Source organism: Schistocerca nitens, chromosome 6 (assembly GCF_023898315.1).
Source record: "Schistocerca nitens isolate TAMUIC-IGC-003100 chromosome 6, iqSchNite1.1, whole genome shotgun sequence".
Taxonomy (NCBI): domain Eukaryota; kingdom Metazoa; phylum Arthropoda; class Insecta; order Orthoptera; family Acrididae; genus Schistocerca; species Schistocerca nitens.
This window is the reverse complement of record NC_064619.1, coordinates 554,390,559-554,413,296: the sequence shown is the minus strand read 5'-3', so window position 1 is coordinate 554,413,296 and position 22,738 is coordinate 554,390,559. Positions and strand designations below refer to the sequence as shown.

Sequence of the window (22,738 nt, the reverse complement as noted above, 5' to 3'; positions counted from 1 at the left end):
ACGCTAGCTGATTGCACGAAAGAAGAACAAAGTCCAGTAATATGATTTCTTTGGATAGAAGGAGTGAAAAGGGCTCGTACACTGTTAACACAATACACGGACAGTACATTGCCGCAGTCAAGCTTCTTCGAATGCATCGAAAAGTTCAACAGTGGGCGGAGAAATGTGACACACAAACAGGAAACAGGGCGCCCGTCTACTTCCACAAAGGCTGACAAAACGGAGCAGGATCAGTTGATGGTTTTATTTTCCAGTATAGTCTCTCTTCTGCGAAACGTACTTGGTGGGGCAGTCCTCCAGATTTTGTGTTCCTGCCGAAAAGAAGGTTTTCGGTTGGTTGTAAAGCTACTGACGCACACTTTCTTGCACATCTGTGTCTGAAGCATAGCGTCTTTCAGCGCCCCAAACAAATGAAAGACTGTCAGGGAGATCTGCACTGTAAGCAGCTCGAGATCCAATTTCAGTATGGTTTCAAGGTTTGCTGCGAACTGCTAGCTTAAGTTTGTTAGTCGACAGTGCATAGTAATAGACTTCGATGATTTTTTTGTCCTTCTCCATGTAACCTTCCACTATAGGCCCTTTTGCACCCCAAAATGTGGTTGGCATAACCTTTCCGCCAAAGCTGCAGCGTTGTATTTCCTCTTCTCTGGTGATGATCGGTGTTTCCACTCCATACTCTGCATTTTGGTTGTGGCTCATAATCGTGAGCCAACGTTTTATCACACGTCACTGTTCTTTCAAAAAATGACTCGCCTTCTCTGTTGAAATGGTCGAGTAAGCGTTGGCAGATTTCAAGACATTTGAGTTGTTGTTCTTCAGTGAGTTGTCATGGCAGCCATCGTCAACAAACTTTACAGAAGCCAAGCTCATCATAGATGATTGTGTAGGGAGAACCATGTCTGACGTTAAACCCAGACTCTATGCCATCGACAGTAGCCCGCCTGTTGTGAAAACTATCAATTGAGCTTGCTCCATTTTGTCGGCCGTTGAGAAATTTGACGGGCGCCCTACTTCCAGTTTGTGCGTCATGTTTTTCTGGCCGCTTTTGAACTTTTCGATCCACTCACAAAACACTTGACCGCAGTAATGTACTGTCCATATACTGTGATAACAGTGCAGGGATGAATTTCAGCCCCTTTCACTCCTTCTGACGAAAAATGTTGTATCACAGCCTTTTGTTCTTCCTTTATGGAACCTGCTAACGGAGTGGACATGTTTACACTTCCACTGCTGGTTCAGTTTTTTTGGGATGAAGATCAAGGGAGGCATACATCACCGCAGTGGTACCAACAGTGAACACTCATCGCGGAATGCAGTGCCACTACAGCAAAATTTCTTGTACGCCAGTCTGAAACTCAAACTACAACACGTAACACTTCTAACTTTCACACATTGTTGAACATGAGATGCAGAGCACTATATTATCATATTTTCACAGATTTGTAGCCTCTCTGTCACTATGTGAAGAAACCGCTACACCCCAATGTGGAACAATACGCGGTTCTAAATGGTTCAAATGGCTCTGAGCTTTATGGGACTCAACATCTTAGGTCATAAGTCCCCTAGAACTTAGAACTACTTAAACCTAACTAACCTAAGGACATCACACACACCCATGCCCGAGGCAGGATTCGAACCTGCGACCGTAGCAGTCCCGCGGTTCCGGACTGCAGCGCCAGAACCGCTAGACCACCGCGGCCGGCAACAATACGCAGTGATATTGTCCATGTAGTGCTGGGATACTAGTAACAGCCTCAGTCTGAATGTACAATAGGTACTGAGAAGATATAAGATGGAAAATTTCTGAATTTCCAGCTCCAAATTCGACGGGGCTCCTCGTGGCACGTGATCTCATTATAAGGGCCAAGACCGTTCTGTTTGTCTCTTTTCTTTCCTTTCCTTTTTTTTTCTGTTCAATGTTATCAGGACGAAATTTTAAACTGCATTAGCTGATAATCGGTGGAAACTGATGAAGTACACTAGAAATTTTCAGGTGTGTGTGGTAGATTTTTCGGGTTACAAATAAACTTTGCAACAACTTCGCAAAGGAAGGTAGTTTATTAACGCTGCTAGGTAGCGAAATTCCTCGGTCTTCGTTTATTTTCCAGTGCAAATAATGTATCAGGATTAGTATAACAATATAATAAAATTGAGGAAGTTGAGCTTCTTGTCGAAATCATTATGTTATTTCAGTTTTGTATGTGAGAACACAACACAGGAGGTACAGCTCTGGCTAGTGTTCTGTTATGGCTGTCAGATGTTGGTAACGTTGGTTACCCACGAACGTAAGTTGCCCACGTTGGCGTAGACTCCGCCCGCATAATCGCAGTTGTCACTCCCCCACGATACGATGCCCAACTGCGTGCTGCCGCTCACCAGAGGACCGCCGGAATCCCCAAAGCACGGGCTCTTGCCAATCTCTCCGGCGCACAACATGCGCGGGGTCACTTCGCGACCGATGTCCGGGTAGTAACACGCGGAGCGCCCCATGACGCTGACGTCCACCTTCTGCAGGGTGCTGGGTTGGCTCGTCGTCTCTGTCATTCCCCAGCCTCTCACTGTGACTGCGAGCCCGACTGGAGGGTCGTAACCGTCCTCTGGTAGGTTCACGACTGCCACGTTGGTGCCGAGTGGGAACGAACCATCCGGCTGCAAAATCAAACGTCAGTTAAACTGTAGGAAGAGAATTGTTCGGTTTTAGCATTTCAGGATTAAGAGGAAGCTCATGACAGAGCTAAATAATACAGTCGATTGTTTTAATCAATGGTATTTTACAGCTGTTACTAAACTACAGTAAGCAACTTGAAACGCAACTACTGGGTTCAAAAAAATGGTTCAAATGGCTCTGAGCACTATGGGACTTAACATCTATGGTCATCAGTCCCCTAGAACTTAGAACTACTTAAACCTAACTAACCTAAGACAGCACACAACACCCAGCCATCACGAGGCAGAGAAAATCCTTGACCCCGCCGGGAATCGAACCCGGGAACCCGGTCGTGTGAAGCGAGAACGCTACCGCACGACCACGAGATGCGGGCTACTGGGTTCCATAAGAACGTCTGTATTCGCTGCAACATGTGAATGATAACGAAACTTAAATGCTATGTTGCTCAAGCAGTACACCTTTTCTTGAATGTTACCTGTTTCTCAGTCATTGTAATGTGATAAGGTTGTTTCGGAAAAAACAGAACTGTTTTTTTTGGGATGTAATTGTTGCTTTCATGTCAGATTATGATCCAACAGTTTTTTCTCACAAACAAAATTATGTCTGACTGCTTGATGTCGTCTTTTAGTGTGCAATAGGTACGATTTTCAGACTGCTCTCGATTCTGTCTTCGTACTTAACCTGTCAGTATCAGTATGTACAGGCCCTAAATACCGTAATAATGTAGTTTATCAATTTCATTGTACTCGAGACACCCATGTGTGGACTTCTAGCTTTCAAGAAAGTGTTTTGCAAATGATTCAAGTTTGACTGATATGTCTGTACAGATTACATAGTTCATTGCGGCATTGACAATATGCTATGTCGGGGTTTTCTGTATCAAGGGGATATGTGTATGAAAGTAAGAAAATATTCTGCTGTTCATTCTGTGTTCGCAGCCCGGACGCCATTATGTTGCAGGACCGCTGCTGGATAAGTATTGCACTAGTGGCAAGAAACCTTTCCCAAATGTATTTAATCCAGAGAGCAGCCATCCAGAAGTAAATAGACGAGGCGAGAGGCATTGCTTATAACAATCTGCGACGCAATATTAAGTCTGTTTAAAAATAAGGCATATAGTAAAAATACATTAACCCCTGTAATAAATCTACCTCCCTATCAGTGGCATACCATCCAAAAGGTCAGGCTTCAAAATAAAATCCGTTACAAATTTGAATAACTGCTTACATTCAAAAAATGGTAAAGGAATGGGGATTCATGAATCAGTCTTCACGGGACTTTTGGAATCGGTTATAATATGTATTATTTTCTCTTTATTAAAGTGTTTGTGTAGCCTAATTACATACAATAATCACTCATCATCCATTACAAAATCAGTTTTTTGGTAAAATTTTCGACGTCGCCTATAGACTTGAAGATAATGTACGAAATGCTGTGAAGGGATTTGAGTGCACAAGAATTTTCCCTACAGTCCCAACAATAAACCACTCTAAAAATTCCTTCCTTGAGTCGTGATTGATGAGTCCCTCTCTGTTACCAGAGTTTCAGAAGTAAACCCAGGCGCTCAAACTCCTGATCTTCCAAGAAATACAGGAAGTCAGATCTCAGCAACATCACCATCATTTTTTCCGTTTCGCCAACTACAACGAATACCACGGGTACCAAACGTAAGAAGAGATAGGAAAACTGGAAAAGCAAATTGCAGTTTGAAAACTCCCAAAGAAAGAAGGTGAAGATTGCACAAATGCCCTGGGTTTTCAAGAGAAACCTTCCAATCCAGAAAAAGATTCATCAAGATCTTCACCTGAAGCAAAATATCTTTTGGTTTCTGCAGTATTAAATATTATGACGCTATATCTGTGAAAAAAAAAGACGAATTGATTAGGTACGTTAAGCGCTAGGAGTAGTTTCGTGAAATTTGTATGGGAACTGCTGGTCGTAACTAATTCCGCTGTGGGAAATGCATGTAACAACTACTGGTACAGTTAAAAGTTATAGTATTTCATATTTTGTATAGCTGTTCACAATGATTTACGTAGCCTCATATACGTTTCAAATAGAAAAACATTTTTCCGTTGTTTAAACATTTTAAATGTAGCTATTTGCAACAATGAAGAATAGATCTTGAAACAATGTACCTAATGTTACCGCTTAGCAGGTATTAGGAGGACCCCTTAGCAGGATATGACAAAGTCAAGATCAAATCCTGGAAAAGTGACGACGCTGTTCCATATTACGACCTTGCTTGGCAGTGCGAATTTGCAGTGCCCAAAGATGTTACATGATCTTAATGGCTTTCGAAAATCTGGGATCTACTTCGTGACAAGAATGCGTATCGAAATGAAGATTTCCTACGATCAGCAACCACTGATAACCACCGTTAGCAGGAGCGCCACACTCGTCTCGCAGAGCACGGCTGCAAGCTCCATCACAGGGGGCAATTCCTTCACCACAGTCAGAGCACATCCCATGCCACCTTATGGCGTAGCGGTGGCTCCTGAACGTAGTATACAGGTTTCCTGTCTAGAGAGCGTGTTATTAACTCCAAAAGCAGCGCAGAGAAACAAACGAGTGTCAAAAGATTGAGGAAAAATAGCTATTTCGACATTTACATCTACATGATTACCCTGAAGTTCACAATCAAGTGCTTGGCAGAGGGTTCATCGAACCACCTTCAAGCTGCTTCTCAGGCGTTCCATTCTCGAACAGCGCGCGTGAAAGGCAAGCACCTAAATCTTTCCGTTTGAGCTCAGATTTATTTTATTTTGTTATGATCACTTCTCTTCATGAAGACGGGTGCCAACAAAATATTTTCACATTCTGACGAGGAAGTTAGTTATTTAAATGTCATGAGGCTGTCTTGCTGCAGCGAAAAACTCCTTTGTTTTAACGTTTACCATCCCAATTCGTGTATCATATCCGTGGCACTCTTTCCATTATTACGCGATAATACTAAATGAGTCGCCCATCCTTGAACTGCCGGCCGGAGTGGCCGTGCGGTTCTGGGCGCTACAGTCTGGAACCGCGCGACCACTGCGGTCGCAGGTTCGAATCCTGCCTCGGGCATGGATGTTTGTGATGTCCTTAGGTTAGTTAGGTTTAAGTAGTTCTATGTTCTAGGGGACTGATGACCTCAGAAGTTAAGTCCCATAGTGCTCAGATCCATTTGAACCATTTGAACCATCCTTGAACTATTTCGATGTTTTCCGGCAATCCCAGGTAATGCGGAGCCGCCACAGCACAGTAGTACTCCAGAACAGGGAGGACAAGCGTAGAACAATCAGTCTCTTTAGTAGACCTGTTATGTTTTCTAAGTGTTCTGTTGATAAATAGCGGTCGTTGGTTTGCTTTCGCCATAACAATATCTATGTGGTCCTTCCAATGAAAGTTATTCGTAATCGTAATTCATAACTATTTAGTTGGGCTTCCGGCCTTTATCCATGTGAGATTTATAGTGTAACTGAATTTTAGTCGATTCATCCTTACAGTACTCATGTGGATGACTTTATACCTTTATTATGAGTCAACTGCCACTTTTTTCCCTGGTACAGATATCCCGTCTAGTTAATTTTGCTGTTCGTTTGGATCATCTGAGGACTTCTTTTAAGTCGGAGCTAATTAACGCGGAGGAAGAAGAAACAAAACGAAAGCCGTGCCATACAGACCAATGCCTGCAAAACGGCTCCTTGAGCTGTCGGAGGGAGTCCACGTAAAATCTGATGAAGCAAAAAACATAAAGATAGAAACAGACCGAATGCAACTAAGAACAGTGGTCCTAGCTCCAAAACATCAGCAACTAAAGCAGCCGAATTCGTCCAGTGATGCGGTAAATTATAAGAAGTCGATGAGGACCTCTACTTTGATGAGGGTTATATCACTTGCAGCGTGTGCCTCAAGTAGGCTCACTATTCGTGTGCATTGGACGAGGTTGTCCAAGTGTGCACTCTATGTGAAGCATAACGCTTATAGTTTATGTGTGATTTATAGCTTTTTTTATGTGAAATACATTTAAGCTGTAAGGATTTTCATTTACGACTAATTTTTTATATATAATATTGTTCCTTAATTTGTCCCAACAATTGCGCAAAATAGAGAAAACTAACATTTATCAACTTTTTCAACAAAAATATAAAGTCAGTTAATTAAAGATTAAAACTGTGTAATGCTTTGAAAATTAATACTGTAATAAAGATGTCTGAAGCAGTTTAGTTATTTATTATAATTTTCTTGTACCTAAAATGACAAACATTAGGTACCCCGTTCTGCCGAAGGTTCTCCTATTTGCAATAGCCATAGTTATAAGAGTCGAGTTGCATGAAATGGAAGCACAAGGGAAGGAGAGTAGGTTGTAGCCTATACCCGATGCTATTCAATCGGTTTACTGAGCAAGCAGTAAAGGAAAGAAAAAATATTTGCAGTAGGAAGTTCAGGGAGAAGAAATAAAAGCCTTCACGTTTGCAGATGACATTGTAATTCTGTTACAGAAAGCAACAGATTTGGAAGAGCAGTTCAACAAAGTGGATAGTGTCTTGGAAAAAGGATATACAAGGGCTATTCGGAAAATGAGATTCAGTCTGTCCCAAAATGGAAACCGCAGTGAAAATCATATACTTTTATTTGCAACAGTTAGCTACACCCTACAGCTACTCGTCTACATAGTAGCTTATATCACTCAGACATTTGTCCTAGCGGTCTACCAACTTTCAAATACCGTCGTCATACAAGGCAACAACCTATACTTCCAACCAATTCTCTACGCTGGACTACAGCTAGTTGTTTGAACCAAAATGTAGTCTTCATAGCCAGCGTTTCAGATGCGCAGAGATGAATGTCAGGGGAAGCCAATTACAGACTATATGGTGGGTGATCAGACACTTCCCATGGAAAACGCTGCCGGAGCGTCTTCACTAACCCTATAGAGTGTACCCAAGAACTGTCATGAAGGACACGCATGACCGTTACGTTGTGTTCGCTGCATGACATCAGGCGAAATTCCTGACCAGACCCTCATACTAGGCCGAGACTCTATTTCCTAGGAGTCTTTACGTGCTCACTGTGCACTAAGTACTGAGAAGAGCGACATGATGCGATCGACGGGCATACTAGAGTAACTGCCCAACACATATGTTCACAATTTAATCGGATTTTCGCTGTGATTTTCGTTTAGACCCAATCGGACCTTACTTTCCGGATAGCTCTCATAAGATAAATATTGACAAAAGGAAAACAAAGAAAGAGGAATGTAAGCGAATCGAACGTGGTGATGTTGAGTGATCTAAATTAAGAAAAGGGTAGCAGATGAGTTTTGCTACTTGGACAGCAAACTAACCCTTGATGGCCTAAGTAGAGAGGGAGTAAGATGTAGACTGGTGACGGCAAGAAAAGTGTTTCTGAAGCAAAGAAATTTGTAGTCACTATATATAGATTTTTAGTGTTATAAGGACTCTCTGAAAATATTTGGTGGATTGTAGCCATGCATGGTAGTGAAACACGGAATAATGCTGAAAATTAGATGAGTTGATTACGTAAGTAATGAGGAGGTACTGTGTAGACATGGGGTGAAAAGAAATTTGTGGGGCAGCCTGACTAGAAGAAGGGTCGGTTGACGGGACACAGCAGTGATATCTGGGGATCACCAGTTTCGTGTGTGTATGTCTCAGGGGGAGGGGGGGGGGAGGATGTGGCGGGGGGCAGCTAAAAACAGCAGAGGAAAGCCAAGAGATTAATACGTCAACCAGATTCGGAGGGATGTAAGTTGCAGTACAAACCAGTCTTCGAGCTGAAGACCACAATAACAAAATTTTTCTGACTTCTCTTTAACGTTACCAACGGGCGCTCACCCGTACAACTGCGACGTCGTAGTCACCAGAAGTGCTGTCGTACTGTTCGTGTTGGTAGGCCACGGCCATGTCCAGCACAGTGCCGCCGCTGTCGCGACTGGAAGAGCCAGCACGCAAGTGGTACAGGACGTACTCTGAGAAGGGAACGCAGTGGGCGGCGGTCAGCGCCCACTGGGGACCGATTATGGAGGCGCCGCACGCAAGGCTGGCGGCGTACGTCAGGTACAGCTGCCTCGGAAGTCCTCGATGCTGGCGTCGGAGCCGCCTATGATACGGCCTTGGATACTCGTTCGCAGCCGCAGCGCCCATGAGGCCACCAACTGCAGCTGAATTGCCAGCAGCAGGCACAGTGCGGCCACGTGGATGCGTGACATAGCTGGTCTCATATCCTAGTGAACGAGAACGTCTCACTTTATAATACCTCCATCTGCTATATCTGCCGTTTTCTTACTGTTATCATGGTAGTCCAAATAACTCAGATAAGGCACACTATCACGATGTCCAAGAGGGGATTCCGGGCAGATTTCCAGCTATCGGCGAATAGTCTCCAAATCTGGTAATGCGGCCATTACGTACTACGTATCGCAGATGATCATCAGCTTACGCTTCCAACTCGCTCGATTAATACTGCAATATTCGCATACATAAACAGTAAGCCCTCCACAAATCTTGGACCTTGCCGGTGGCTGGCGTGTCCCAGCGATACAGACAGCCGTACCGCAGGTGCAGCCACAATGGAGGGGTACCTGTTGAGAGCCCAGACAAACATGCGGTTCCTGAAGAGGGGCAGCATCCTTTTCGGTAATTGCTGGGGACTGACAACGTCAACCAAAACGACACTGTTGTGTTGGTACTGCGAACGGATCCAGGAATCATCTTGGGTAAAATATTACTGTTGTAAAATAATCTCCCTCTCGCATCTCCGGGCGGGACCTACTCAGGAGGACGTCGTTGGTTCAAATGGCTCTGAGCACTATGCGACTTAACTTGTGAGGTAATCAGTCGCCTAGAACTTAGAACTAATTAAACCTAACCAACCTGAGGTCATCACACACATCCATGCCCGAAGCGGGATTCGAACCTGCTACCGTAGCGGTCGCTCGGTTCTAGACTGTAGCGCCTAGAACTGCACGGCCACTCTGGTCGGCTGAGGACGTGGTCATCAGGAGAACCAAAATTGGCGTCCTATGGTTCAGAGCGTGGAATGTTAGATCCATTAATCAGGCAGTTAGCTTAGAATATTTAAGAAGCAATATAGATTGGCTGAAGTTAGATATAGTGGGTTTTGGTGTTGTCTGGTAGTAGGAGGAACAGGAAAATCACGAAGCAAAATTGTGTAAGTGGAAGATGTGGACACACTGGAATGTTTCAGGTTGATTATCTAATTGTAAGACAGCGATCTCTGAACCATATTTTAATTTGTAAGAAATTTTTCGGGACAGATCTTCGTTATGACCACAATTTACTGTTTATGAACTGATGATTAAGACTGAAGACACTGAAAAAAGGTAGAAAATTAAGGAGGTGGGACGCGGATAGGTTGAAAGGACCAGAGTATGTTGAGAGTTTCAGAGGGAGCATTAGGCATCATTTGGCTAGAAAAGGGGGAAGGAACACAGATGAATGGATAGCATTGAGAGATGAAACAGTGAAAGTAGCAGATGACAAAATAGGTAAAACACAAGGCCTAGTAGAAATCATTGGATAACACAGGAGATGCTGAATTAAACTGATGACAGAAGCAAGTATTAAAAATGTAACAAATGAACCAAGCGAAAAGAAATACAAACGTACAGAAATGAGATTAGCAGAACGTGAAAAATGGCTAACCACGAATGGCTGGACGACTAATGTTAGGATCTAGGGGAAAGATAGATACCGTCTGCAGTGAAATTAAAAAAGCCTTTGGCGAGAAGAGAACAGCTCTATGAATATCAAGAGCTCAGATGGGAAATCTGTTCGAAGCAAATAAGGCAAAGCTGAAAGATTGATGAAACATATAGAGGCTCTATACAAGGCGGGCCTATACAAGGACGGCAATATAATAGAAATCGAAGACGACATAGATAAAGTATAGACGGAGATATGGCACTGAGAAAAGACTTTGACAGAGCAGTGAAAGACGTAAGCCGAAACAAGGGTCCTTGATTAAACGACCGTCCCCCAGAACTACTGATATCCTCGGGAGAGCCAACTATGTCGAAACTCTTCCATCTGGTGGGCAAGATGTGTGAGGCATGCGGAATACCCTCATCCTTCAAAAAGAATGTAATAATCATAATTCCAAAGAAAGCAGTTGCTGACAGGTGTGAACATTACTGACCCCTCAGTTTAATAAGTCGTGGGTGCCAAATACTAACACGAATGCTTTACAGAATGCTTTACCCTACGGCGTATCTTAAAACACAGGTTAAGGACAGGCGTGCCTACGCTTATAGCAATTGTAGACCTAGAGAAAGCTTCTGACGATGTTGACTGCAATAGCCTCTTCCAAAATCTGAAGGTAGAAGGGGTAGAAAACAGGGAGTGAAAGTCTATTTACAACTTGTACAGAAAGCAGAGGTGCATGAAAGGGAAGCAGTGGTTGAGAAGGGAGTGAGACAGTTTTGTACACTATCGCCGATATTACTGTATCCGTATACTGACGAACAGTTAAGAAACAAGAGAAAAACTTATAGTGGGAATTAAAGTTCAAGGAGAAGAAGAAAAAGCTTTGAATTTTGCCGATGATGCTGTAATTCTATCAGAGACAGCAAAGGGCTTGGATGAGCAGTTGAAAGGAGTCGACAGTGTCTGCAAAGGAAAATATAAGCTGAACATTAACAAAACCAAAACAAGGATAATTTAATGTAGGGCTTGGAAGAGCAGTTGAATGGAGTCGACAGTGTCTTCAAAGAAAAATATAAGCTGAACATCAACAAACCCAAAACAAGGATAATTTAATGTAGTCGAATTAGAGCAGATGATGCAAAGGGAATTATATTAGGAAACGAGACCATTAAGTAGATAGGTTTTGTTATTTGGGCAGCAAAATGACTGCTGATGCCAGAAGTAGAGAGGATATAAAATGTATACTGACAATGGCAAGGAAAGCGTTTCTGAAAAAGAAAACATATTAATTTCGAATACAGTTTTAAGTGTTGGTAAAACTTTTCTGAAGGTATTTGTTAGGTGGAAGTGAAACATGGACGATAAGCAGTTCGGACAAACAGGGAACAGAAGCTTTCGAAATGTGGTTCTGTAGAAGAATGTAAGAAATTTGGTGGGTCGATCACTTAATTAGAGAGGCGGTACTGAACAGAATATGGAAGACAAGACACTTGCCGAACAAGTGCCCAAAAGAAGGGATCGATTGGTACGTCACATTCTGAGATATCAAGGGATCACCAATTTAGTATTCGATGAAAGCGGGTGTTTGTGTGGGGGAGAAGGGGGAAGGGTGGAGAAGGGTGAGGGGGGGGGGATCGTACAAAAAAGTGGTTGAAATGGCTCTGAGCACTATGGGACTTAACACCTGTGGTTATCCGTCCCCTAGAACTTAGAACTATTTAAACATAACTAACGTAAGGACACCACACACATCAGTGCCCGAGGCAGGTTTCAAACCTGTGACCGTAGAGGTCACGCGGTTCCAGACTGAAGCGCCTAGAACCGCACGGCCACACCGTCCGGCGAAATCGTAGAGGAAGACGAAGAGATGAATACAGTAAGCAGATTTGGAAGGATGTGGGTTGCAGTAGTTATTAGGATATGAAGAGGTTAACAAAGGATAAAGTGGCATGAGGAGCTGCATCAAAGCAGTTTTCGGACTGACGACCACAAAAACCGCAACTTTTTACAGCGGGTTAGGACCTCTGCAATGAAACAATTGTGAAAATAAACAGACTCTTCTTGGGAATGAGTAACACCCGAATATGTAAAACAGGCTAGAATTGATATCGTAGTTCAATTAAAAGAGTGTGTGGTGTCACCGCCAGACACCACACTAGCTAGGTGGTAGCCTTTAAATCGGCCGCGGTCCGTTAGTATACGTCAGACCCGCGTGTTGCCACTATCAGTGATTGCAGACCGAGCGCCGCCACACGGCAGGTCTAAAGAGACTTCCTAGCATTCGCCCCAGTTGTACAGCCGACTTTGCTAGCGATGGTTCACTGACAAAATACGTTCTCATTTGCCGAGACGATAGTTTGCATAGTCTTCAGCTACGTCATTTGCTACGACCTAGCAAGGCGCCATTACCAGTTACTATTGACGCTGTAAAACATGTACCGTCAAGAGCGATGTTCACCAATTATGGATTAAAGTTAAGTATTCCAGCAGCTCCGTACGTTTTTTGCTAGTCTCATTTCCCTGACCTGTTCCAGACCTCACGCCAGCCTGCGTGAGCTTAAACGCGTGCGTTTCGGCTTCCTCCTAGTGGATTGGCTGTCTTGCCAGTCCACAACAGAGTGCGTATACAAAACTGAAGCCCACTGCTGGAAATAGTTTATTTCCTTATTTAAACAAATGCTAGATGGGGCCTTGATAGTCTTGCGCTTTCACACCGATTCCGGTTTTCGCTGTGGCGCACAGTCCACGGATAGAATCGCATTAATGGCAACATCCACTATGGAGGCCTGCCTCATTGTTGTTTTGTGTTGTATTCCACGTCCAATTAGGTGAATACTGGGCCGGTAACCACGTTCCACCTCAGTTACATAATGCACAAAACATTTCGAACAAGTTTATCCCAGTTTCGCATGGGACAATATGATCTGCAGACACATGGGGTGCATAAATTTCGTCCCAGGCGAGATGGAATGGCGAAAGGAATGGCATCTGGCCGCGCTCTGCCACTAATATTGCCAAATCCGGAATTACATGCCGACAACGTTAACATACGGGAAAGTGCTAGAAAAACGACGACCGAAAAGGATAACTTATTCTGAGCTAAATCGTACAGCTGCTGTCATTGATATGAACTGGAACGGAGAAAGTATAAATGTGTTACAACGTTACCGATCTATAAGTAAACATGGAAATGGCATCGGAAATGTGTAAACAACTTCTCTGACTCGATCATTGTTTAGGCATTGTTCTAACGTAGTTATAATAACGACATCTGCGACTGTTAAGATTCCATTGTAGTGAGACCTAAGGACATCACTGACATCCATGCCAGAGGCAGGATTCGAATCTGCGACCGTAGCGGTCTCGCGGTTCCAGACTGTAGCGCCTAGTACCGCTCGGCCATTCCGGCCGGCCACGCGAGATCAGACTGTCTGCTATTGTCCACTGGCATAATATATTTATTAAAATATTAAAATTAAACTTGTATCAACGAAAGTGCAGCTCTAATGTTACAGGTTGCAGTGTGCTCCCTGCCGCCGTTGGATAAGCAGCTGCAGCAGCAAGTCGTATACTCCTAGCTCACTCATTTGTTACATAGTTTAATTCTTAATTTCTTTGCGTGTTTTTGGTACTTGCATTGTTTGATACATAAACTTCGGGCGTATTATAGTATTTGAGAGTTGTAGCATCGCGTTTTAGTACCTGAATAGTGTAAATTCGCATAGTCGTTTGTCCTCTGTTTTTGTTTTGAACGGCCAGTGTCGGTTGGTCACAGTCAGTGTGCTCCCTGCCGCCGTTGGATAAGCAGCTGCAGCAGCAAGTCGTATACTCCTAGCTCACTCATTTGTTACATAGTTTAATTCTTAATTTCTTTGCGTGTTTTTGGTACTTGCATTGTTTAATTCATAAATTTCGGGCGTATTATAGTATTTGAGAGTTGTAGCATCGCGTTTTAGTACCTGAACAGTGTAAAATCGCGTAGTCTCCTTCCGCTGTCGAGCAGTGTGTCAGCAGTGCGCAAGTAGCAGCATTACTGCATTTACTAGGCAATCTTGTATTTTAATAACCGTTTAAATTTTGTCGATTTGTTTGCGCTCTCTGTAGATTAGTTCAGACGTTCTTTGCAAAACAGTTTTTAGCATGGATAGGGACTGCAACTGCTGTGTTCGGATGCAGGCTGAGTTGGCATCCCTTCGCTCCCAGCTTCAGGCAGTGTTGGCTTCGGTCACACAGCTTGAGGCTGTTGCCAATGGGCATCGCTGTGGGGGTCCGGATGGGGGTTTGTCGGTGATGGCCAGCTCGTCCCACGCATCCCCCGATCGGACTACGACTGTGGTTGCCCGGGATACTGCCCGCATTGAGGCTGATCCCTCACCTGTGGTAGAGTGGGAGGTCGTCTCAAGGTGTGGCAGGGGGCGAAAGACATTCCAGAGGGCTGAACGGAAGGCCTCTCCAGTTTGTCTGACGAACCGGTTTCAGGCTCTGTTTCAGGCTGATACTGATCTTCGGCCTGACATGGCTGCTTGTCCTGTTCCAGAGGTTGCCCCTCAGTCTGCAAGATCCTGGCGGTCGCAGAGGGTGGGCTTACTGGTAGTTGGGAGCTCAAACGTCAGGCGCGTAATGGGGCCCCTTAGGGAAATGGCAGCAAGAGAGGGGAAGAAAACCAATGTGCACTCCGTGTGCATACCGGGGGGAGTCATTCCAGATGTGGAAAGGGTCCATCCGGATGCCATGAAGGGTACAGGGTGCACCCATCTGCAGGTGGTCGCTCATGTCGGCACCAATGATGTGTGTCGCTATGGATCGGAGGAAATCCTCTCTGGCTTCCGGCGGCTATCTGATTTGGTGAAGACTGCCAGTCTCGCTAGCGGGATGAAAGCAGAGCTCACCATCTGCAGCATCGTCGACAGGACTGACTGCGGACCTTTGGTACAGAGCCGAGTGGAGGGTCTGAATCAGAGGCTGAGACGGTTCTGCGACCATGTGGGCTGCAGATTCCTCGACTTGCGCCATAGGGTGGTGGGGTTTCGGGTTCCGCTGGATAGGTCAGGAGTCCACTACACGCAACAAGCGGCTACACGGGTAGCAGGGGTTGTGTGGCGTGGGCTGGGCGGTTTTTTAGGTTAGATGGCCTTGGGCAAGTACAGAAAGGGCAACAGCCTCAACGGGTGCGGGGCAAAGTCAGGACATGCGGGGACCAAGCAGCAATCGGTATTGTAATTGTCAACTGTCGAAGCTGCGTTGGTAAAGTACCGGAACTTCAAGCGCTGATAGAAAGCACCGAAGCTGAAATCGTTATAGGTACAGAAAGCTGGCTTAAGCCAGAGATAAATTCTGCCGAAATTTTTACAAAGGTACAGACGGTGTTTAGGAAGGATAGATTGCATGCAAACGGTGGTGGAGTGTTCGTCGCTGTTAGTAGTAGTTTATCCTGTAGTGAAGTAAAAGTGGATAGTTCCTGTGAATTATTATGGGTGGAGGTTACACTCAACAACCGAGCTAGGTTAATAATTGGCTCCTTTTACCGACCTCCCGACTCAGCAGCGTTAGTGGCAGAACAACTGAGAGAAAATTTGGAATACATTTCACAAAAATTTTCTCAGCATGTTATAGTCATAGGTGGAGATTTCAATTTACCAGATATGGACTGGGACACTCAGATGTTTAGGACGGGTGGTAGGGACAGAGCATCGAGTGACATTATACTGAGTGCACTATCCGAAAATTACCTCGAGCAATTAAACAGAGAACCGACTCGTGGAGATAACATCTTGGACCTACTGATAACAAACAGACCCGAACTTTTCGACTCTGTAAGTGCAGAACAGGGAATCAGTGATCATAAGGCCGTTGCAGCATCCCTGAATATGGAAGTTAATAGGAATATAAAAAAAAGGGAGGAAGGTTTATCTGTCTAGCAAGAGTAATAGAAGGCAGATTTCAGACTACCTAACAGATCAAAACGAAAATTTCTGTTCCGACACTGACAATGTTGAGTGTTTATGGAAAAAGTTCAAGGCAATCGTAAAATGCGTTTTAGACAGGCACGAGCCGAGTAAAACTGTGAGGGACGGGAAAAACCCACCGTGGTACAACAACGAAGTTAGGAAACTACTGCGAAAGCGAAGAGAGCTTCACTCAAAGTTTAAACGCAGCCAAAACCTCTCAGACAAACAGAAGCTAAGCGATGTCAAAGTTAGCGTAAGGAGGGCTATGCGAGAAGCGTTCAGTGAATTCGAAAGTAAAATTCTATGTACCGACTTGACAGAAAATCCTAGGAAGTTCTGGTCTTACGTTAAATCAGTAAGTGGCTCTAAACAGCATATCCAGACACTCCGGGATGATGATGGCATTGAAACAGAGGATGACACGCGTAAAGCTGAAATACTAAACACCTTTTTCCAAAGCTGTTTCACAGAGGAAGACCGCACTGCAGTTCCTTCTCTAAATCTTCGCACAAACGAAAAAATGGCTGACATCGAAATAAGTGTCCAAGGAATCGAAAAGCAACTGGAATCACTCAACAGAGGAAAGTCCACTGGACCTGACGGGATACCAATTCGATTCTACACAGAGTACGCGAAAGAACTTGCCCCCCTTGTAACAGCCGTGTACCGCAAGTCTCTAGAGGAACGGAGGGTTCCAAATGATTGGAAAAGAGCGCAGGTAGTCCCAGTCTTCAAGAAGGGTCGTCGAGCAGATGCGCAAAACTATAGACCTATATCTCTGACGTCGATCTGTTGTAGAATTTTAGAACACGTTTTTTGCTCGAGTATCATGTCGTTTTTGGAAACCCAGAATCTACTATGTAGGAATCAACATGGATTCCGGAAACAGCGATCGTGTGAGACCCAACTCGCGTTATTTGTTCATGAGACCCAGAAAATATTAGATACAGGCTCCCAGGTAGATGCTATTTTTCTTGACTTCCGGAAGGCGTTCGATACAGTTCCGCACTGTCGCCTGATAAACAAAGTAAGAGCCTACGGAATATCAGACCAGCTGTGTGGCTGGATTGAAGAGTTTTTAGCAAACAGAACACAGCATGTTGTTATCAATGGAGAGACGTCTACAGACGTTAAAGTAACCTCTGGCGTGCCACAGGGGAGTATTATGGGACCATTGCTTTTCACAATATATATAAATGACCTAGTAGATAGTGTCGGAAGTTCCATGCGGCTTTTCGCGGATGATGCTGTAGTATACAGAGAAGTTGCAGCATTAGAAAATTGTAGCGAAATGCAGGAAGATCTGCAGCGGATAGGCACTTGGTGCAGGGAGTGGCAACTGTCCCTTAACATAGACAAATGTAATGTATTGCGAATACATAGAAAGAAGGATCCTTTATTGTATGATTATATGATAGCGGAACAAACACTGGTAGCAGTTACTTCTGTAAAATATCTGGGAGTATGCGTGCGGAACGATTTGAAGTGGAATGATCATATTAAATTAATTGTTGGTAAGGCGGGTACCAGGTTGAGATTCATTGGGAGAGTGCTTAGAAAATGTAGTCCATCAACAAAGGAGGTGGCTTACAAAACACTCGTTCGACCTATACTTGAGTATTGCTCATCAGTGTGGGATCCGTACCAGATCGGGTTGACGGAGGAGATAGAGAAGATCGAAATAAGAGCGGCGCGTTTCATCACAGGGTTATTTGGTAACCGTGATAGCGTTACGGAGATGTTTAATAAACTCAAGTGGCAGACTCTGCAAGAGAGGCGCTCTGCATCGCGGTGTAGCTTGCTCGCCAGGTTTCGAGAGGGTGCGTTTCTGGATGAGGTATCGAATATATTGCTTCCCCCTACTTATACCTCCCGAGGAGATCACGAATGTAAAATTAGAGAGATTAGAGCGCGCACGGAGGCTTTCAGACAGTCGTTCTTCCCGCGAACCATACGCGACTGGAACAGGAAAGGGAGGTAATGACAGTGGCACGTAAAGTGCCCTCCGCCACACACCGTTGGGTGGCTTGCGGAGTATAAATGTAGATGTAGATGTAGACATCTTCCTGTAGAAATGCATGTGCAGAAAGTTTTGGAGTAAGGGTCTTCAGTACCGCGGAAAGAGCATAGTCAAGAATGCTTACTTCACATTTTCGCTCTTCATTACTTTGTTTCCTTCCATGCAGTACTTCAACCATAGGGGCTCAGGCGCCGGTAGCCACTAGTCAGCAGCTGGTGAGGTATGCTGAGCCTGCAGCGGCTGCTCTCTGTGGTGACTGATATGACGTAAGGCAACAGATGCGCGGAATAAGACTAAGTGATGTCGCAGTACTGCCTGTGCCCTCTGGTAGCCGCAGGAAGCGCACAGTCTCCACATCTAATCCAGGACCGTCGTAGACTGGCTGGACAGAGGCTACTGCAGCCATTTGACGGCCTCTCCTCGACGGATCCAGTTCTTATTATTACCGGAACCATCAGGGCTCGCTCACAGCTGTCTATTGCCTAGAGACTCACCCTGCACAGTGAGGCTGGAGTTAAGTAGCCGTACATTCTAACAATGAATTTCACAGAGCTACGACACGTGAATGGCTAAGGAAATTACATTACTGACTTTGCTGGGAACTGCTCTACTCTCTGTCTAGATGTGTTATGACAAGTGGTAGGCACAGTCGTGGTGAGGTGACAAAAGTCATGGGATACCTCCTAATATCATGTCGGACCTCCTTTTGACTGGCGCATTGCGGCAGCTCTACGTAGCATGTACTCAACAAGTCAGTGGAAATCTCCTGCGGAAATACTGAACCATCCTGCCTCAAAGACATCCATAATAGCGAACATATTGCCAGCACAGTAATTTCTCATGAACTGACCTTTAGATTATGTCCCGTAAATGTTCGTTGATGTGATTTGGGTGGCAGCTCATTGTTTCGAATGTTCGTCGAACCAATCGCTAACAAGTGTAGCCTGGTGACATGTTTGGGAACATGCAGTCCACGAATAGCTGCAAGTGGTCACCAAGTAGGCGAAGATAACCACTTTCAGTCAATGATCGGTTCACTTACACGAGATGATCCAGTCCATTGCATGTAAACACAGCCAACATCACTACAGAGCAACCACCACCGTGAATAGCGCATTGCTGACAACCTGGGTCCAAGGTATAGTGGTGTCTGCGACACAAATGGCTCTGAGCGCTATGGCACTTAACATCTGAGAACATCAGACCCCTAGAGCTCAGAACTACTTAAACCTAACTAGCTTAAGGACATCACACACATCCATGCCAGAGGCAGGATTCCAACCTGCGACCGTAGCAGTCGCGCGGCTCCGGACTGAACCGCCTAGAACCGCTCGGCCACCGCCGGCGGCGTGTGCAACGCATTCGAAAAAGTGGTTCAAATTACTCTGAGCACTATGGGACTAAACATGTGAGGTCATCAGTCCCCTAGACCTGGGAACTACTTAAATCTAACTAACATAAGGACATCACACACATCCATGCCCGAGACAGGATTCGAACCTGCTACCATAGTGGTCGTGTGGTACCGGACTGAAGCACCTAATACCACTCGGCCACAACGACACATTCGAACTCTGCCATCAGCTCTTACCAACTGAAATCCACACTCGTCTGACCACGATAGGGTTTTCCAGACTTCTAGGGTCCAATCCATAAGGTTACGATCCCAGGATAGGCTGTGCAGGCATTGTGTGCTGTTAGCAAAGGCACTCCCGTCTGTCGTCCGCTGTCTTAGCCTATTAACGCCGAATTTCGCCCCACTGTCCTAACGGATACTTTCGTCGTATGTCAACATTGATTTCTGCGTTCATTTCAAGCAGTGTTACTTGTCTTTTAGCACTTACAACTGCTGAGGTCATCGGTCCCTAGGCTTAGACATTAGTTAACCTCACTTGAACCAGTTTACGCTATGAACAACACAAATACCCACGCCCGAAGGATGACTCGAACCACCGAGGGCGGGGAGCCAAGCGACCGTGGCAAGGCGCCTAAGACCGCGCGGCTACCCTGCGCGATTTTAAGTGAAGGCCGTCGGCCACGGTGTGGTCCATGCTGAAAAGTATTGGATAAAATTTTGTATCCTCGGCACAATATTGACAATGTGGCTCTCGGAATATTGACTTCGGTAACGATTTCCGAAATGGAGTGTGTTTCGACGTAACGGCAAGCACCGGCACGACGATGAACAGCGGAAGAGCAGAGAGGGCTGTGAGATGACGTCAGCCAATAGTACGCTGCCTGGGACGACACCGAGACAGGAGTGGCCTCTACGTGAAGAGAATATAAGCGCCGCGCCGCCTAGCCGTGGGCGCAGTGGGAGAAGAGCCGTCACATGAACGCTACAGCAGTGACTTATGAACCGTATTATTTGGTTGCAGTGAAACTCCATACACGGGTAGACATTGATTATTTGCATGTCGCCGTTTGGTTGCGACTCACCTTTGTGAATACGCAAAGTTAAGTATTGTCAATTTAACTTACTGTAATAAACTTCATTAATACTATTTGCTGGAATTGTTGTCTAGCGATCCGAGAAAATAGCTTCTTTGGCACCCTATGTTAGACAATTTGGCAGGATACTACAGAATGTCTCATGCATCTGCCTCTAACTACGAGTCCATGGTCAGATTCTGTTAATTCCAATCATGAGGCCACAAGCACGTCGGAAATTGAATCACCTGTGTACAAATGGTATCTCGGCCAATACACCATCCCTTTATACCTTGTGTACTAGTTACTACACCACCTCTACGTGTGAATAATACTATCCCATGACTTCTGTTCCCTCAGCGTATAGGCAGTGAGAACGCCATATTGTGCTGTACCCTGTAGGAAAACAGCCCACCAATACCGGGGCAATGCCGCATTTCAGTGTGCTGCTTCATCACTATTACCACACTCAACTACGGAATTAGACCGGAGGCTGGCCCACATGTCCCTTCGGTGATTACGAAGGCCTGCTTGATGCTCAGAAAACAGTTAAAGGACCGTGGAACATAAGACGTGGGGCACTACGTCTATCACGGAATAGCTCGTACTACATAAAATGTGTTACGTTGCAACCGTGTCGTAACCCTGGTGTAACGAAACAACTCTCTGGGGAGGGCAACCACAGCTTAGAGACATGGTGAATAACAATAACAAACACTTTGCAGTCAATAAGCATTCAAACTCGCGTCAGTGTAGATGCATCGTGCGGTTTATCTTTCAAGAATAAAAACCTCTGTGCGAAATTTTTTGAAGTGGTAGAAGTACAGATATGTAGGGTTGCATATAACAAAAAACAATGCAAGTGTTCATAAGCCTGTGACTGGCTCATTGACCGGTCATGCTTTGTATGTTTGGCAGACATCTTACGGATGTTTTCAATTTTATTATGACAGCCCATAAATGTGGTTCAAATCTTAACATGGATAACTTCGCGAATGCTGGGGCTCCGTAATTGGCCACCTAAGTCACGAAAGTACAACCATTGTGAGAACCTGTCACTGTATTTTTGATGAACGCAACACTATGGTTCTGTATTTCTCCATTCCAGAAAGAAAAGAAAAGAAAACCATTCTTCGCAGATAAACCTGAAGGTGAGTCTATACTGGCGTGAAACTGGTAACTGCTAATAAACATCTTCATACAGCTCTGTGACAGTTGCAAACATCTCATCATTCTTGACTTTTTTAATTGTTGTAATTTCTACGAAAATTTTGATGGTTATTGAGTGCTGAATATTTTTACAGTTATTCACTTGCTGTAATTAGTCGTGCTGACAATTTACTGTGAAGTAGGAGGTATGATGATACAGTGATGGCCCAGTCCGAGCATACAACAGAGAAATGAAGGGGCTTCCCATGGATACTCTCTCTGTTTCTGGCTCATAGATCCAAATGGCTCCTGGTGACCAGGGCTCTCCCTGCAAGAGCAGCAAACGTCATACATGACTCGCATTCCCAATTTGAAACTGGGCTGTGGGCAGGCATAGGGGATCTAATTATGGACATCTGACCATTTATTGTCAGACGGAGAAGCTGCTGGTTACAAATAAACTTAGGAACAACTGCACAATAAAAATAATTAAGTAATGTCAGTGGGCAGCGAAAATACTAATTAATTGATTACTTATTGGACTAATAAATTTGACAAACATGTGGTTTTCGTCGTTGTCTCATTTCAGCTTCGCGGCCAGAAGAAGACTCAGGAGGTACAATTGCGGCTAGCGTAGTTTCAGAGTGTTGTGTTATGGCTATGAGACGCCGGCGACCCTGGTTATCCAGGATCGCAAGTTGCCCACGTTGACGTGACGGCGCCACCAAGGGTGCAGTCGCCGCTGCCCCACGACACGATGCCCACCTGCGTGCTGCCGCTCACCAGAGGACTGACAGAATCGCCATGGCACACGCTCTTTCCCGTCGCTCCAGTGCACAGCATGCGCGGAGTT

The 22,738-nt window shown here is 44.9% G+C and overlaps 1 protein-coding gene across 1 annotated transcript; it reads right to left on the bottom strand.

Annotated features, from left to right (window-relative positions):
• Positions 1–2,237: 2,237 nt before the first annotated feature.
• Positions 2,238–22,728, bottom strand: LOC126263457 (trypsin alpha-3-like). Its single transcript, XM_049960550.1, has 3 exons — positions 22,611–22,728; positions 8,509–8,897; positions 2,238–2,649 (listed from the first exon to the last, which is right to left on the bottom strand). Exons 1-3 carry the CDS (start codon positions 22,726–22,728, stop codon positions 2,254–2,256), a joined length of 903 nt encoding a protein of 300 aa, XP_049816507.1. The 3' UTR covers positions 2,238–2,253.
• Positions 22,729–22,738: the final 10 nt, after the last annotated feature.